Source organism: Myotis lucifugus, unplaced genomic scaffold (assembly GCF_000147115.1).
Source record: "Myotis lucifugus unplaced genomic scaffold, Myoluc2.0 scaffold_29, whole genome shotgun sequence".
NCBI lineage: Eukaryota > Metazoa > Chordata > Mammalia > Chiroptera > Vespertilionidae > Myotis > Myotis lucifugus.
In genome coordinates, this window is record NW_005871077.1 from 8239509 (window position 1) to 8257672 (window position 18164).

The 18164-nt window shown below is 40.8% G+C and overlaps 1 protein-coding gene across 2 annotated transcripts in view; it reads left to right on the top strand.

Moving 5' to 3' along the window:
* The first annotated feature begins 6 nt into the window (after positions 1 to 6).
* CCNY (cyclin Y) overlaps positions 7 to 18164 on the top strand; it is a 170603-nt gene continuing 152445 nt past the window's right edge. For both annotated transcript variants that reach the window (XM_006086704.2, XM_023752256.1), the window contains exon 1: positions 7 to 176. In XM_006086704.2, the coding sequence (XP_006086766.1) occupies positions 23 to 176 (154 nt within the window). In that variant the 5' untranslated portion in view covers positions 7 to 22. The remainder of the gene's footprint in view (positions 177 to 18164) is intronic.

The window sequence follows — 18164 nt, forward strand, 5'->3', positions numbered from 1 at the left end:
CGCAGGCTCCGGGCCGCCGACGATGGGGAACACTACCTCGTGCTGCGTGTCGTCCAGCCCCAAGCTCCGGAGGAATGCGCACTCCCGGCTGGAGTCCTACCGGCCCGACGCCGACCTGAGCCGCGAGGACACGGGCTGCAACTTGCAGCACATCAGCGACCGGGAGAACATCGACGGTGAGCGCGGCCCGGCGGGGACCTGCCCCCTCCCGCGGCCGGGCTGCCTGGCCCTGAGCGGATGCGGACCCGGCTCGTGTACCGCGGGCAGGCCCGGTCAGGTGGCAGGAGCCGGCCCTGGCCACCAGCGGCTCGTGTCCCGCGGGCGGGGGCGGTCTGTCTGGGCCACAGCCAAGCTGTTTACTTTTTAAAAAGGTGAAGGAGTGGACACGTTTGGCGAACCTGAGGATTGACTACCCTTTTGGATTAGTCTCTACGTAGAAATGGAGACAGGTTGGCCTGTGTCTGCTCCAGAAAAACTAACTACATAATTCACTCCACTTGGCTGTCCCCCGCCAGCTTTTCTTTAAAAATTAAAAAACCGAGGGGCCCCCTTCTATCCCCTCTCCCCCCGAGGCGGTTGAGGGATTGGAGTCTAACTCCACCCGAACGTTTAAAAAAATTTCTTTAGAGTATTGTTAGAAAGTTTTGTATTAAGTTGTCCGTTTTTGCTTGGGGCCAAATTACAGTTCTATGAATTCCTGATTGATCTGAGTGACTTTTGGTCTGGACTAGTTTTTGTAAAGGAAGTTAAAAAACTGATCACTGTACCTAGTAAAGTTTATTTTACTGTTGTTTTTATAATATCTTCATTAGTACGATTTTATCAATAAGCTACACGGCTTAATATCTACAGATGGGCAGTTTATGCATCGTACTTAGAGTTTACATAATTTTCAACTTTAAGAAATTTGAAATATATTTTTATGACAACTTGATTTTTCTTTTTTTAACCCAAAATTCTCACAGTTGATGTGGTTGAAGTAATCTGGAAAAAATTCTTGTATGAATGAATTGATACAACTTTGCCATAATTAATTCTTGTCAACTTTAGGATGGAGTATTTCCTCCAGTGTGGAAAGCCAAATTTAAACTCCATTAAAAGAATGTTTGGCCTTTTAAAATTTCTTCTAAGTAGTGATTTAATTTCCTTAGGACAGCAACTGTATTAAATGAGTACCACATATAAAGAGACCAATGCAACATATTGTTTATAATAGGTGCTCATTAAATTAGAAGTTCCAGATGACATTTCTAGTGTTATTATTTTAGACTTCCATTATCTTAACCTACTCTTTAGATTTTTTTGAACTACATGAATACTTTATTTTTAAATTTATGCATTTAAAGGCATCTAAAGGATGTTAAAAGGTATGTCTTGATCACTGCTATAGTCACAAGCACCTGAAAGAAGTGTCTAGCATATGAAAAAGTTAATAAGTATTGCATTTTAAAGAAATGAGTGAGTGAATGAGTTTAAAAAAGAAAGCCATTACCCAGTCCTATACTGTGTTGACAGGCAAAAACATTTTTATCTATTTATTTAACATATATATATTTATTGTCTAAAGTTTTACATTTGTCTTTTTCCCCGATTGACACCCCCCCCCACTGTGATTCCCACTCCCAAGGGCTATCCCCCATCGCCCCAGTTATGCTAATATGACAGGCAAAACATTTGTCAATAATTTCTCCTTTATGCTGTGAACTAATATCGGGTAGAGGATTTATGTTTTATTTATTATTTTAAAAAATATTTTTATTGATTTTTAGAGAGAGGGAGGGGAGGGAGAAAGACATCTATGTTACAGGGTAACATGGATTTGCTGCCTCCTGCAAGCCCCCTACTGGGGATGGAACCCTCAAGCCTGGTTTGTGCCCTGAGGGGGAATCGGAACCAGCAATCTTTAGGTGCATGGGATGACCCATGCACCAGGGTGAGGCTTTATGTTTTAAATAATGGATTAAAAATACAAACAGAAGGAAGATTCGCATTTCTTAGAGCCAGGCTGTATACTGTTACTATAGTAGGGAAACACACACACACACACACACACACACACACACACGAGGTAGAATAGTATTGTGTGTTCTTTCACATGAAAGAAATCTAACTTTGGTCATCACTCTCTTTTCAGAAAACATTTGGAAGACCACCAATTCTTGTTTTGTAGGTTCAGGATAGTTTAAGAGACTAGGTCAGGTTAAGAGGATTTCTAATTTAGGCTGTAGTGCATACCATGATACTGCTTTAAACCCAGAAATATTTAAACAGTGTTTTCTTTGTTTCCCAAGTTCATGTAATACTTGTGGGATTTACCTACCCAGCAGTTCTCAGCATTGGTTTCAATTAGCTCAGAAATGTAGGACTGGGCCTTTGATCATGGTTAAAGCTCTTGAGGTAATTCTAAGATGCATCCAGGATTAAGAATTGCTGCTGTTGTTCAGGAGCATTTTCCATAGAAATTCATTCTGTGTTAGAGGCTGGACAAGAGAACAGATTTAAGTTAAATAGGATATGTGTGTACATATATTAATATATATATATATTTATATATGTATATGTAGTGCGTGTGTATATATATGTGTGTGTGTGCGTGCAGTAGTATTGTTAGATGATTAGTAAACATTTTATTTTTTTAATATATATTTTTATTGATTTCAGAGAGAAAGGAAGAGGGAGAGAGAGATAGAAACATCAATGATGAGAGAGAATTATTGATCGGTTGCCTCCTGCAAGCCCCCCAGTGGGGATCAAGCCCGAAACCCTTGACTGGAATCGAACCTGGGACCTTTCAGTTCGCAGGCCTATGCTCTATCCACTGAGCCAGTGGTCGGCAAACTGTGGCTCTGCAAACCGCGGCTCGCGAGCCACATTCGGCTCTTTGGCCCCTTGAGTGTGGCTCTTCCACAAAATACCGACTTCTGCGCATGGGCCATGAAGTTTCAATCGCACTGTACTTGCACGCCTGCACATGGTATTTTGTGGAAGAGCCACACTCAAGGGGCCAAAGAGCCGCATGTGACTCACGAGCCGCGATTTGCCGACCACGGCACTGAGCCAAACCAGCTAGGGCGATTAGTAAACATTTTAAAACTACATCAATTCTTAATTAAATTTATCAGGGTAACATCCTATATAATAAAAGAGAAACATGCAAATTAACCATCACTCCGCTACACACACCAGCCAATCAGCGACTATGCAAATTAACCCAACAAAGATGGCGGTTAATTTGCATACACAGGCACAGAGTGAAGACTGAAGATGATTGAAGATGGCAGTAGCCATGGAGCTGGAGCGAGCAGGAAGCTTGGGTTGCTCCCGGCAATGGAGGAAACCAAACTTCCTGCTGGCCCTGGACTCTGCTCAAGGAGTGGCTGGGGGCCTGGGTCACCAGGGGCGACCCAGACTTCCAGCCCGCCCTGGGCTCCGCTCAAGGAGGTAGAAAAAAAAAAGGAGGGGCTGGGAGCAGCCGGAGCGGAGAAACCAAGCTTGCTGCTGCGGCTGCAGCGGGGAAGCCAAGCCTCGCTGCTGCGGCTGGACCAAAGGCCTGGGTCCTGGGTGCTGGAGAAAAACCAGTGCCGGCAGCCAGGGGAAGGAAGGCCTATTGCACGAATCTTCGTGCAATGGGCCACTAGTTGGTTAATAAAATTATGTAGGTTACGTCTCAATTCTTTATTCTAGTACAGTACATAACAAGTAGAGCATATAACAAAAGCTGAGGTGCTCAAGTACCATCATTCTTTTTCTTTAAATATATTTTTATTGATTTCAGAGAGGAAGAGAGAGGGAGAGAGAGAGAGATAGAACCATCACTGATGAGAGAGAATCATTGATTGGCTGCATCCTGCACACCCCTCACTGGGGATCGAGCTGGCAACCCCAGGCATGTGCCCTGACTGGGAATTGAACCGTGACCTCCTGGTTCATAGGTCAATGCTCAACCACTGAGCCATGCTGACTGGGTGCCATCATTCTTATATACAAAAGATGTTCCAGACAACTAGACTGGAAAGCTTCACAGAAGTTCATGAGGTTTCTGTGATAGTTTTGTTTCTTTAAAACACAGATAAATGAGCTAATGTACCCATGTTTTCCCTGTTCAAACACACAATGGGTAATATTTGTACCATAGGATTTCAGTGACTGAGTTAAGGCCGTTAGGCTTCTGTGAGACCTACCTGCAGCTTACCCTGTCTTTGCACTTAGTGTACATTAGTGTTAGATTATTTATGTTTTTAGAATTTATATTAGACTTATTAGCTCCTTAGGTATTATCTATATATATTAAAGGCTAAGTGACCATCTCTCTGGCCTGTAGCTATGACATACATTGACCACCAGGGGGCAGACACTCAATGGAGGAGCTGCCATGACACGCACTGGCCATTTAAAAATAAATGGCACCATGATCTGGCACCGACAAACCAACACTTGACTTCCCCCAAGTGGGGCACAGGACCCACCACTACCCTGGAGTGATACCCCACCAAATCGCAGCCAACACTGCCAAGGCCCCATGACGCAAAATGCGGCCCACAGCCCAGCCCAGCCTGGAAACGGTGGCTGTGGGCACTGGGTAATGACGTCACATAGCAACGCCCGACTTCCTCTCCCTAGCAACTAGCCTCCTTGGAGTTTCTTCAGCCCAGGAACACGACTTGCTTTATAGCCAGGTGCAGACATTTTACAATTTAACCGAATGTTTGTGAAGTGTTTTCCCGTGCCTCATCTCATTTGATCCTCACAGAAGTCCTGGAGTAGGTAGATAGGAGACTCGGTAGAATCCTATTTTCTTTTCATTAGCAAGACACATATAGTGATATTAAAATATTTCTTCTAATTAATTTCCTTTCAATGTGCACGAATCCGTGCACCAGGACACTAGTTTTTTATAATGATAGTAATAATTACAACCTTTATGTATTGCTTAGTCTGTGCCAGATACTGCTTGACAGCTTTTCATTCATTTAGTACTCAGAATAACCCTATGGTTATTATCCTTACTTTAAGACAAAGAAATGAGGCAGAGAGGGGAGAAATGATGTGTCCAAGGTCATAAAGCCAACAAATGACCAGTGGAAACTTTCCATTGTTTACTTGACTAGCCATCAAACATTAACTAGTCTGGGGTTGCCTTCTGGAGCAGGCTGTCTTATTGCAGTCCTTTCTGAGAAGGAACTTCATCTGTCTTTAGTAGATTGGACTTCTCTGAGTAGACTATTTCTGTGGGAGGAAAAAGAGAAGAGTGGACTAAAGAGAGTTTAAAATTTGATGAGACCAAATAAATCAGGATACTTGTAACATGTATCATAGTATCATTTGGGCCTCAGATTGATTGAGGGCAACATCATCTTTTGTAGAGCAGTTGTCATCCTTGACAATCCAGTATCTCTCTCATCCCATATCCAGTCTGCTAGGAAAGCATGACTCTCTACCTTCAAAATATATCCAGAATCTGATACTTCTTTTTTAAAAAATATATTTTTATTGATTTCAGAGAGGAAGGGAGAGGGAGAGAGAGATAGAAACATCAGTGATGAGAGAGAATCATTGATCCGTTGCCTTCTGCACGCCTCCGACTGGGGATTGAGTCTGCAATCTGGGCATGTGCCCTTGACCAGAATCAAACCCAGGATCCTTCAGTCTGCAGGCCAGTGCTCTATAGACTGAGCCAAACTGGCTAGGGCCAGAATATGACACTTCTTAAAACCTTTCCTGCTGCTCTTCTGATTTAAGTAGCCTAACTGGTCTCCCTGTTTCCACCCTTGCCCACTACAGTTTGTTCTCAATACAGCAGCTGTGGTGAGCTCCTTTTTAAAACTTAACACATCACTCTGCTCAAAAACTGCAGTGACTCCTTATTTCACATGGAGTAAAAGCTTTACAATGTACTTTTACAATGGAGGCCTTACACTGGGCTCCAAGGCCCTTTGTGATCTGCCTGCCCTCCTCAATCATTTGCTAGCTTATTCCAGCCATATGAAGTTTTGAAGCTTGCTGTCAATACAACAAAATAGCATACATATCAAATCACATATATATCAACATGTGTAACTCCATTTATTGAAAAAAATCTGCATTATTAACTGGTACACCTGGTACATAGTTATTAGAATATTATTGACTATATTCCCTATGCTGTACTTTACATTCTCATGACCATTCTAGAACAAACAATTTGTACTTCTTAATCCCTTCACCATTTCTCCAAGGTGGAAACCGTTAAAATGTTCTCTGTAGCTATGCATCTGTTTCTGTTTTGCTTGTTCATTTATTTTGATGTTTTAGATTCAGTTATTGATAGATATATATATTGCCATTTTATTGTTCACATTTTTTATCTTTTTTTTTTTTCTTAAAGAAGACCCTTTAACATTTCATGTAATACTGGTTTGGTAGTGATGAACTCCTTTAGCTTTTTCTTGTCTGGGTAATTCTTTATCTGACCTTTGATTCTAAATGATAGCTTTGCCAGGTAGAGTAATCTTGGTTGTAGATCCTTGCTTTTCATCTTTTAAATATTTCTTGTGCCAGTGCCTTCACTCTTCAAAGTTTCTGTTGAGAAATCTTACAGGAACTCCCTAATAGGTAACTAACTGCTTTTCTCTTGCTGCTTTTATATCTTTAACCTTATTCATTGTAATTATGATGTGTTTTGGTGTGGGCCTTTTGGGTTCATCTTGTTTGGGACATTATGCACTTTCCGGACATGTATGTTTAATTCCTTCATGAAATTTTGTCATTTTTTTCAAGTAGTTTTTTTCCCTTTTTATTTTTACATGCAATAATCATTAATATTTCAAGAAAAATGATTTTAAATATATGCAATAAATATAATAATATTACCAAAACTGTACTAATCTATATATATCAAAGCCTAAGCAACCGTTTTGACGAATGACCAGAATAACCAGAACAACCGCTCTACCAGTTGCTATTATGCACACTGAACACCAGGGGCAGATGCTCAATGCAGAAGCTGCCTCCTGGTGGTCAGTGCGCTTCCACAGCCAACCTCCCGCAGCTGGCCAACCTCCCAGCCGGTTCCCCCATTGGCCTCCATAGGTGTGGGGGAGTGCCAGCTGGCCAACCTCCTGCAGCCCCTCCCACTGGCCAGCCGGTCCCCACAATAGGGGCCGAGGGGGGGGGGCGGCCAACCTCCCGTGACCCCTCCACCTGGCCAGCCAACCTGCTATGGCCCCTCCCCCTAGCCGATCCCCCAATAGGCCTTGATCCCCAGGTCGGCCAAGGGACCCTACCGTGCACAAATTTATGCACTGGGCCTCTAGTGTAGTATAATATCACAAAAGTTGTAGAAAATATTAAAAATTTGCAAATAACAGGAATAACATCAGTGATGAGAGAGAATAACATTTTTTACTCTGGCTCTATTTTTGTTCATCATTTAAAAAAAAAATTTTATTGAATTTTTACAGAGAGGAAGGGAGAGGGATAGAGAGTTAGAAACATTGATGAGAGAGAAACACCGATCAGCTGCCTCCTGCACACCTCCTACTGGGGACGTGCCCGCAACCAAGGTACATGCCCTTGACTGGAATTGAACCTGGGACCCTTCAGTCTGCAGGCCGACGCTCTATCCACTGAGCCAAACCCGTCAGGGCTTTTTTGTTCATCATTTTATGTTGTTCATTATATCCCACAAATGAGTGAGATCATGTGATATTTATCTTTCTCCGACTGGCTTATTTCGCTTAGCATAATGTTCTCCAGGTCCATCCATGCTGTTGCAAATGGTAAGAATTCCTCCTTTTTTTACAGCAGCATAGTATTCCATTGTGTAGATGTACCACAGTTTTTTAATCCACTCATCTGCTGATGGGCATTTAGGCTGTTTCCAAATCTTAGCTATTGTAAATTGTCCTGCTAGGAACATAGAGGTGCATATATCCTTTCTGATTGGTGTTTCTGATTTCTTGGGATATATGCCTAGAAGTGGGATCACTGGGTCAAATGGGAGTTCCATTTTGAATTTTTTGAGGAAACTCCATACTGTTTTTCACAGTGGTTACACCAGTCTGCATTCCCACCAGCAGTGCAAGAGGGTTCCTTTTTCTCCGCATCCTTGCCAACACTTATAGTTTATGATAGCCGTTCTGACAGGTGTAAGATGGTACCTCATTGTTGTTTTGATTTACATCTTGGATGATTAGTGATTTTGAGCATGTTTTCATATGTCTCTTGGCCTCTGTATGTCCTCTTTCGAAAGTATCTATTTAGGTCCTTTGCCCATTTTTTGATTGGATTGTTTATCTTCCTTTTGTTAAGTAGTATGAATTCCCTGTAAATTTTGGAAATTAAACCCTTATTGGAGATAACATTGGCAAATATGTTCTCCCATGCAGTGGGCTTTCTTGTTGTTTTGATGATGGTTTCTTTTGCTGTGCAGAAGCTTTTTATTTTGAGGTAATCTCATTTGTTTATTTTTCTCCTTAGTTTCTATTGCTGTAGGAGCTGTATTGGTAAAGATAATGCTACAACCTATGTCTGAAATTATGCTGTCTATAGATTCTTCTAAGATTTTTATGGTTTCCCGTCTTATGTTTATAAGTCCTTTATCCATTTTGAGTTTATTTTTGTGTATGGTGTAAGTTGGTGGTCTAGTTTCATTTTTTTTTGAAATACTAATGTTTATTGCATGTAAATGGCTAATTATTTTGTATCTACAATCTGATATTAGATTTTTTTGTCCTCTTTCGAAGAGTGTCTATTTAGGTCCTTTGCCCATCATTTGATTGGGTTGTTTATCTTCCTTTGGTTAAGTTGTATGAGTTCCCTGTAAATTTTGGAGATTAAACCCTTATTGGAGATAACAATGGCAAATATGTTCTCCTAGGCCAGTGGTTCTGAACCTTCCTAATGCCGCCACCCTTTAATACAGTTCCTCATGTTGTGGTGACCCCCAATTTCATTGTTACAAATTGAACATAATTAAAGCATAGTGATTAATCACAAAAACAATATGTAATTATATATGTTTTTTCCGATGGTGTTAGGCGACCCCTGTGAAAGGGTTGCTCGACCCCCAAAGGGGTCTCGATCCACAGGTTGAGAACCTCTGTCCTAGGCAGTGAGATTTCTTGTTTTGTTGATGGCTTCTTTTGCTGTGCAGAAGCCTTTTATTTTGATGTAGTCCCATTTGTTTATTTTCTCCTTAGTTTCCATTTCCCTAGGAGCTGTATTGGTAAATGTAGTGCTATGACAAATATCTGCTATTTTGCTGCCGATGGCTTTTTAAAAGATTTTTATGGTTTCTTCCTTACGTTTAAGTCCTTTATCCATTTTGAGGTCATTTTTGTGTATGGTGCAAATTGGTGGTCTAGTTTCATTTTTTTGCATGTATCTGTCCAATTTTCCTAACACCATTTATTGAAGAGACTGTGTTGACTTCGTTGTATGCTCTTGCCTCCTTTGTCAAATATTAATTGAGCATAATGGCTTGTGTCAATTTCTGGATCCTCTATTCTGTTCCATTTGTCTATATGTCTGTTCTTATGCCAGTACCAGGCAGTTTTGAGAACCATGGCTTTGTAATATAGCTTGATATCTGGTATTGTGATCCCTCCAACTTTGTTCTTCTTTCTCAAGATTGCTGCAGCTACTTGGGGTCTTTTTTTATTCCAGGTGAATTTTTGGAGAGTTTGTTCTAGATCTTTGAAGTATGCTGATGGTATTTTAATGGGGATTGCATTGGGTAGATTGGACATATTAGATTGCTTTGGGTAGTATGGACATATTAATGATGTTGATTCTACCAATCCATGAATATGGTATATTCTTCCATCTGTTTATGTCTTCCTCTATCTCTTTTTTCAGTGGCCTGTAATTTTCTGAGTATGAAGCCATCAGGCCCCGGGCTTCTGTTTGTTGGGAGTTTTTTTGATGACTGCCTCAATTTCCTCCATAGTTATCAGCCTGTTGAGATTTCTTTGATTCTTATTGATTGAATTTTGGAAGGTCATATTTTTCTAGGAATATGTCCATTTCCTCTAGGTTATTTAGTTTGTTGGAATAGAGTGTTCATAGTATTTTTTTTTACAATCCTTTGTATTTCTGTAGGGTCTGTTGTTATTTCACCTCAAAATCATTTTTGATTTTGTTTATTTGGGTTCTGTCTCTTTGCTTCTTGATGAACCTGGCTAGAGGTTTATCAATCTTGTTTATACTTTCAAAGAACCAGATCTTGGTTTCATTGATCTTTTGTATTGTTTTTTTGGTCTCTATGTCATTTATTTCTGCTCTGATCTTTATTATCTCCTTTCTTCTGCTCACTCTGGGCTTTTCTTGTTGCTCTCTTTCTAATTCTTTGAATTGTAGAGTTAGGTGATTTATTACCATTTTTTCTTGTTTTTTGAGGTATGCCTGTAGAGCTATGAACTTCCCTCTCAAGACTGCTTTTACTGTGTCCCATAGATTTTGCATTTTTAGTTTTCATTGTCATTCATTTCCAGGATTATTTTAATTTCTTCTTTGATCTCTTCGGTAACCCAATCATTGTTTAATAGCATGCTTTTCAGCTTCCAAGTGTTTGAATTTTTTTGGTTGTTTTTATTGTAGTTTATTTTTAATATTATGCCATTATGGTCTGAGAAGATGCTTGATATGATTTCAATCTTCTTGAATTTGGAGAGACTTTGCTTGTGACCTGTCTTTGAGAATGTCCCATGTGCACTTGAGAAGAATGTATATTCTGTAACTTTGGGATGAAATGTTTTGAAGATGTCAATTAAGTCCATCTGATCTAGTGGGTCATTTAGGATTGCTGTTTCTTTGCTGATTTTTTGTCTAGAAGATTTACCCAGTGATTTCAGTGCGGTATTAAAGTCCCCTACTATGATTGTATTGCTGTCCATCTTCCCTTGATATCTTCCAGAAATTTTTTATGTATATGGGTGCTCCTGCATTGGGTGCATATATGTTTACCAGGGTTATGTTCTCTTGTTTTTTCGATCCCTTTAGTATTATGAAGTGGCCTTCCTTATCTCTTGTTATGGCCTTCACTTTGAGGTCTATTTTGTCAGATATAAGTATTGCTACTCCAGCTTTTTTTTCATTTATATTTGCCTGAAAGATATTTTTCCATTTTTTCACTTTCAGTCTGTGTGAGTCTCTTGTTCTGAGGTGGATATCTTGTAGACAGCAAATATATGGGTCATGTTTTCTTATCCATTTGACCACTTGCTGTCTTGATTGGAGCATTTAGTCCATTTATGTTTAAAGTTATTACTGATAGGACTTGTTTGTAGCCATTTTTATATTTTGCTTGTGTTACTTCTCTCCCCCTTTTTCTTCTTTTTACAACAGTCCCTTTAGCATCCTGCATTGTTGGCTTGGTAGTGATAAACTCCCTCTACCTTTCTGTGTCTGTGATGCTCCTGATTTCCTCTTCAAATTTGAATGATAGCCTTCATGGATAGAGTATTCTTGGGTTCAGTCCCTTGCTTTGCATCACTTTGTATACTTCCTTCCATTCCTTTCTAGTCTGATGTGTTTCTGTTGAGAAATCATTTGATAATCTAATGCAGTGGTTCTCAACCTTCTGGCCCTTTAACTACAGTTCCTTATGTTGTGACCGAACCATAAGATTATTTTCGTTTCTACTTCATAACTGTAACGTTGCTACTGTTATGAATCGTAATGTAAATATCTGATATGCAGGATGGTCTTAGGCGACCCCTGTGAAAGGGTCGTTTGACTGCCAAAGGGGTTGCGACCCCCTGGTTGAGAACCGCTGATCTAATGGGAGATCCCTTGTAGGAAACTATCTCTGTCTTGCAGCTTTTTTTTTTTTTTTTTTTAAAAATATATTTTATTGATTTTTTACAGAGAGGAAGGGAGAGAGATAGAGAGTTAGAAACATCGATGAGAGAGAAACATCGACCAGCTGCCTCCTGCACATCTCCCACTGGGGATGTGGCCGCAACCCAGGTACATGCCCTTGACCGGAATCGAACCTGGGACCTTTCAGTCCACAGGCCGACGCTCTATCCACTGAGCCAAACCGGTCTCGGCTGTCTTGCAGCTTTTAAGATTCTCTCTTTGTCGTTAACGTTTGCCATTGTAATTACAATTTGTCTTGGTGTGGGTCTTTTTGGGGTTATCTTGTTTGGGACTCTCTGTGTTTGTGTGACTTTTTTCTTCTCCACATCAGGGAAGTTTTCTGATATTTCTTTGAATAGGTTTTCTAGCCCTTTCTTTTCTTGTTGTTCTGCCACCCCTATTATACATGTGTTGCTTCGTTTCATGTTGTTCCCAAGCTCCCTTAGGCTCTCCTCCTGTCTTGATTTTTTTCTCCATTTGCAGTTCAGATTGGGTGTGTTTTGCTTCCTTGTCTTCTAATTTGCTAATTTAGTCTTCCGCTTTTCCTATTCTACTGTTGAAAGCTTTCATAGTTTTTTTAATTGTAGCTATATCACTCTCTATTTTTTCTTGATTCTTACATAGGTTGTTGATTTCCTCATCCATCTGGTTTATGAACTGTATGACCCTTATTCTGAGTTCTTTTTCTGACATATCGCATGCCTCTATTTCATTTAGTTCCCTTTCTGGAAATTCCTCCTTTTCTTTCCTTTGGGGGTTGTTCTTCTGTCTCCCCATTTTTGCTCTCACTGAAGGATCTTGGTGTCGAATCGCGTGGGGCCTGTGGCTGCAGCGGAGGGCTTGGTGACGGGTCGTGTGGTTACGTGTGGTGGCTGCTCCTCTCATAGTCACAGGGTGGTGGCTGCTCTCCACGTGCTCACTGGCTGTTCCCTGTGGGTCACATGACGGCTGCTGGCTCCTCATGTGGTCATGGGCGTTGAGTGCGCCCCACGCGGTCACCAGTGGCAGCTCTTGGCTTCCCTCACACGCGCAGTAGCAGGCAGCAGATGCTGGTTCCCTGTGCTGTCATAGGTGGCGGCTGGCTCCCTGGGTGGATCTGGGTGGCAGCTGTTCGCATGTGCAGACACAGTACCCGGGGCTAAAGAATCTGTCTGGCGGGAGGGGAGCGCCCTCCGGGACTCACAGTAGCCCTCAGCTGGGGAGGTAGAGTCTGTGTGTTCGTGGGTTCGCAACTGAGTCTGCTGGTCCCTGGCTGGTGGGTTGTAGGTTCCCGGGTGGAAGTGAGGCGGGCTCCCTGTTACAGCAGCTCTCCCCTTCAAGATGGTGCAGTCCTCCTTTTTTCTTTTTAATATGTTTTTATTGATATGTTTTTTTTTTTATTTTTTTAGAGCGAGAGGAAGGGAGAGGAATAGAGAGAAACATTGATGAGAGAGAGACGTCATCGATCGGCTGCCTCCTGCATGCCCTCTGACAGGGGATTGAGCACGCACACTGGACATGTGTCCTGACCAGGAATTGAACTGGTGGCCTCTTGGTTCCTGGCTTAACACTCCACTGCTGAGCTAAAGCAGCTGGGCTTCTATGTCTTTTTTTCTATGTCCTGTAGATTTCTGTGTAGAATTCTTTTATTTTTTTGGTTAAGTTTATTCGTAAGTATCTTATTTTTTCACTGCAATGGTAAATGGCATTGTTTTTTTAGTTTCTCTTTCTGAGAGTTCATTATCCTATATAATAAAAGGCTAATATGCAAATCGACCAAATGGTGGAACGACTGGTCGCTATGACGCACACTGACCACCAGGGGGCAGGTGCTCAATGCAGGAGCTGTCCCCTGGTGGTCAGTACACTCCCCCTGTGGGAGCGCCGCTCAGCCAGAAGGTGGGCTCATGGCTGGCAAGTGCAGCAGCAGTGGTGGGAGCCTCTCCCGCCTCTGCGGCAGCGCTAAGGAGCAGCGAGCCTGGATTCTGACCAGCAGAATCTGGGCTCATGGACTGCGAGGAGTCTCAGATTGTGAGAGGGCGCAGGCCGTCCTGAGGGGGACCCCCTCCCACCAGTGCATGAATATTGTGCATCAGGCTTCTAGTTGGTGTATAAAAATGCCATTGTTTTCTGGGTGTTAATTTTCTATCCTGCTATGTTGATGAATTCACTTATTAAATCTATTAGTTTTTGTGTGGAGTCCTTAGGTTTATCTATGTACAATATCATTTCATCTGTGAAAAATGAAACTTTTACTTTTTTCCAATTTGGATGCCTTTTATTTTTTTTTCTTGTTGTCTGATGTCAGTGGCTAGGACTTCCACTACTATGTTGAGTAAAAGTGGTGAAAATGGACATCCTTGTTTTGTTCCTGTTCTTAGGGGAAATGGTTTTAGATTTTGCCCATTGGGTATGATGTTGGCTGTAGGTTTTTTCATATATGGCCTTTAATATGTTGATGTATGATCCCTCTATTCTCACTTTGCCTAGAATTTTTATAAAAAACTAGTGGCCCAGTGCACGAAATTTGTGCACGGGGGTGTGTCCCTCAGCCCAACCTGCACCCTCTCCAATCTGGGACCCCTCAGGAGTTGTCCGACTGTCGGTTTAGGCTTGATCCCAGAGGAGTGGGCCTAAGCCATCAGTCAGACATCCTTAGCACTGCTGCGGAGGCAGGAGAGGCTCCTGTCACCACTGCTACGCTCGCCAGCCATGAGCCTGGCTCAGGGCTTCTGGCTGAGGGGCACTCCCCCTGTGGGAGTGCACTGACCACCAGGGGGCAGCTCCTGCATTGAGTGTTTGCCCCCTGGTGGTCAGTGCACATTATAGTAACCGGTCGTTCCACTGTTTGGTCGGTTTGCATATTAGCCTTTTATTATATAGGATGGGTGCTGGATTTTGTCAAATGCTTTTTCTGCATCTCTTGATATAATCATGTGATTATTATCCTTCATTTTGTTCATGTGATGTATCACATTTTTGATTTGTGAATATTGTAGCAGCCTTATATCTTTGGAATAAATCCCACTTGGTCATGGTGTATGATCTTTTTAATATATTGCCAAATCTGACTTGCTGTTATTTTGTTGAGGATTTTAGCATCTATGTTCATCAGAGATATTGGCTTGTAATTCTCTTTGTCGTGTCTTTATCTGGTTTTGGAATTATGGTAATTCTGGCCTCTTAAGAAGAGCTTGGAAATATTCCTTCCTCTTGGATTTTTTGGAATAGTTTGAGGAGGATATGTGTTCTTTGAATGCTGTGAAACCCTGGGGACCATGGCTCTTGTTTGCTGGGAGTTTTTTGATTACTGCTTCAATTTCATTTTTTGTTATTAGCCTATTTAGGTTTTCTGCTTTTTCCTGATTCAGTTTTTGAAGATTGTATTTTTCTAGAAACTTTTTCATTTTGTTCACATTGTCCGACTTGTTAGCATATAGTTGTTCATAGTGTTTTCTTACAGTTCTTTGTATTTTGTAGTGTCAGTTGTTATTTCCTCTTTTGTTTCTGATTTTATTTACTTGGATCCTCTCTTTTTATTTCTTGATGAGTCTGTCTAGTGGTCATCAATCTTGTTTATCTTTTTAAAGAACCAGCTCTTGGTTTTATTGATCTTTTGTATTATTTTTTTATTTTTTTATTTTCTATGTCATTAATTTCTGCTCTGAACTTTATTATTTCCTTCCTTCTACTTACTCTGGGATTTTCTTGTTGTTGTCTTTCTAATTCTTTTAGTTTTAGGGTCATATAGTTTATTAGAGACATTTTTGTTTTTTGAAGTAGGCATGTAATGCTATGAACTTCCCTCTCTGGACTGCTTTTGCATAGATTTGGGGTTGTTGTGTGTTTATTTTCATTTGTTTCCAGTAAGGTTTTTTTTTTTTTCCCTCTCTTTCATTGGTAGTAACCCATTAATTTTTTAATAACCTGTTATTTGCATCTGTGTGTTTGAATGCTTTTGAGTGCTTTTATTGTTGAACTAGAGGCCCAGTGCACGAAATTTGTGCACCGGTATGGTCCCTAGTGGCTTCTGGTTGCCAGCTGGGGCCTCCCTTCCCCTGCTGCCAGCTGTAGCCTTCCTTTTTTCTGCGCCGCCCCCTGGTGGTCAGCGATCGAACTTCCGGTTGGTTGAACTTACAAGGGGGCTTTTCTATATATAGATTCTAGTTTCATGCCATTGTGACCCAAGAACATGATTGATATAATTTCAGTCTTCGTGATCTTGTAGAGACTTGTTTTGCTTCCTAACATGTTGTCTCTCTTTGAGAATGACCCCTGTGCACTTGAGAAGAATGTATATTCTCCGGCTTTGGGGTGGAATGTCCTGTAAATGTCAATTCCATCTTATCTAGTGTGTCGTTCAGGATCAGTGTTTCCTTGTTAATTTTTTAAAATAGATCTATCTGATGAGGTCAATGTGTGTTAAAGTCCCTTAGTATGTTTGTATTGCTGTCAGTCTCTCTCTTAAAGTCCTCCAGAAGTTTTTTGTTTGTTTTCTTAAATATATTTTTGTTGATTTCAGAGAGTAAGGCAGAGGGAGAGAGAGATAGAAACAACTGTGATGAGAGAGAATCATTCATTGGCTGCCTCCTGCACACTCCGTACTGGGAATTGAGCCCTCAATCCGGGCATGTGCCCTGACTGGGTATTGAACCATGACCTCATGACCTCCTGGTTCATAGTTCGACGCTCAACCACTGAGCTACTCTGGCTTCGCCAGAAGTCTGTGTGTGTGTGTGTTTAAATATACATATTTGGGTGCTCCTGTATTCGATGTATATATGTTTAGCAGTTTTATATTCTCTTACATTGATCCCTTTAGTATATTATGTAGTGACCTTCTTTGTCTCTTGTTATGGCCTTCATTTTGAAGACTATTTTGTCAGATATGAATATTGCCACCCCAGCTTTTTTTCCATTTCCCTTTGCATGTAAGTTTATTTTCCATCCATCACTTTCATCCTCTATGAGTCTTTGGTTCTGAGGTAGGTCTCTTGTAGACAGCACGTGTATGAGTAATGTTTTTTATCCATTTAGCTACCCTATATCTTTTGATTGGAGCATTTAATCCATTTAAATTTAAGGTTATTGTTGATAGGTATTTATTTTTTTACCCTATTTATTCTTTATGCCTGTGTTTCTGTCTTTCTCTATTTCTTCTTCTTAAACCAGTCCCTTTAGCATTTCTTGCAGTGCTGATTTGTTGGTAATAAACCCTTTAAGCCAGTGGTTCTCAACCTTCTGGCCCTTTAAATACAGTTCCTCATGTTGTGACCCAACCATAAAATTATTTTCGTTGCTACTTCATAACTGTAATGTTGCTACTGTTATGAATCGTAATGTAAATATCTGATATGCAGGATGGTCTTAGGTGACCCCTGTGAAAGGGTCGTTCGACCGCCAAAGGGGTTGCGACCCATAGGTTGAGAACCGCTGCTTTAATCCTTTTTTAGTCTGCGATGCTCTATTTCACCTTCAACTTTGAGTGATAGCCTTGCTGGATACAGTAGTCTTGGATTCAGCCCCTTGGTTTTTCTTACTTTGTATACCTTCTGCCAGTCCCTTCTGGCCTGAAGTGTTTCTATTGAGAAATCAGCTGACAGTCTAATGGGAGCTTCCTTGTAGGCACCTTACTGTCTCTTGTTGCCTTTAAGATTCTTTCTTTGTCTTCAACATTTGTCATTTTAATTATGATGTGTCTAGGTATGGGGTCTTTTGAGGTTCATCTTCACTCTGAGTTTCCTGTACATGAGTGACTTTTTCCTTCACCATGTTAGGGAAGTTTTGTGTCATTTTTTCTTCAGACATGTTTTCTGCTCCTTGCTCAAAATTTTCTCCTTTGGGTATCCCTGTGATATGCATGTTGCTACGTTCCATGTTGTCCCAAAGCTCCTTTAAATTGTCCTCCTGCTTAAATTTTTTTTTTTATTGCTGCTCTGATGGGATGTTTCTTTCTTTCTTTTTTTTTATTTCTTAAAGTATTACAAAGAGTATTACACATATCTCCTCCTCCCTTGACATTCCCCCGGCTTCCCCCACCCTCCAGTGTCTTGTGTCCATTAGTTATTCTCATATGCATGCATATAAGTCCTTTGGTTGATCTGGGATGTTTCCTTCTACCTAGTCTTTTAATGTGCTGATTTGGTCCTCAGCTTCTAATCCATTGTTTTTTCCTTTCAGGATATTCTGTATTTCAGCTATGTTATTCTTCATTTCCGATGATTCTTATTCATGGTTTCTATATTTGTTTTCATGGTTGTATAGTTTCCACTAAGTTCTTTTTTATTTCATCTTTTTATTTTTTTTAATTTCTTTATTGATTAAGTTATTACATATGTGTCCTC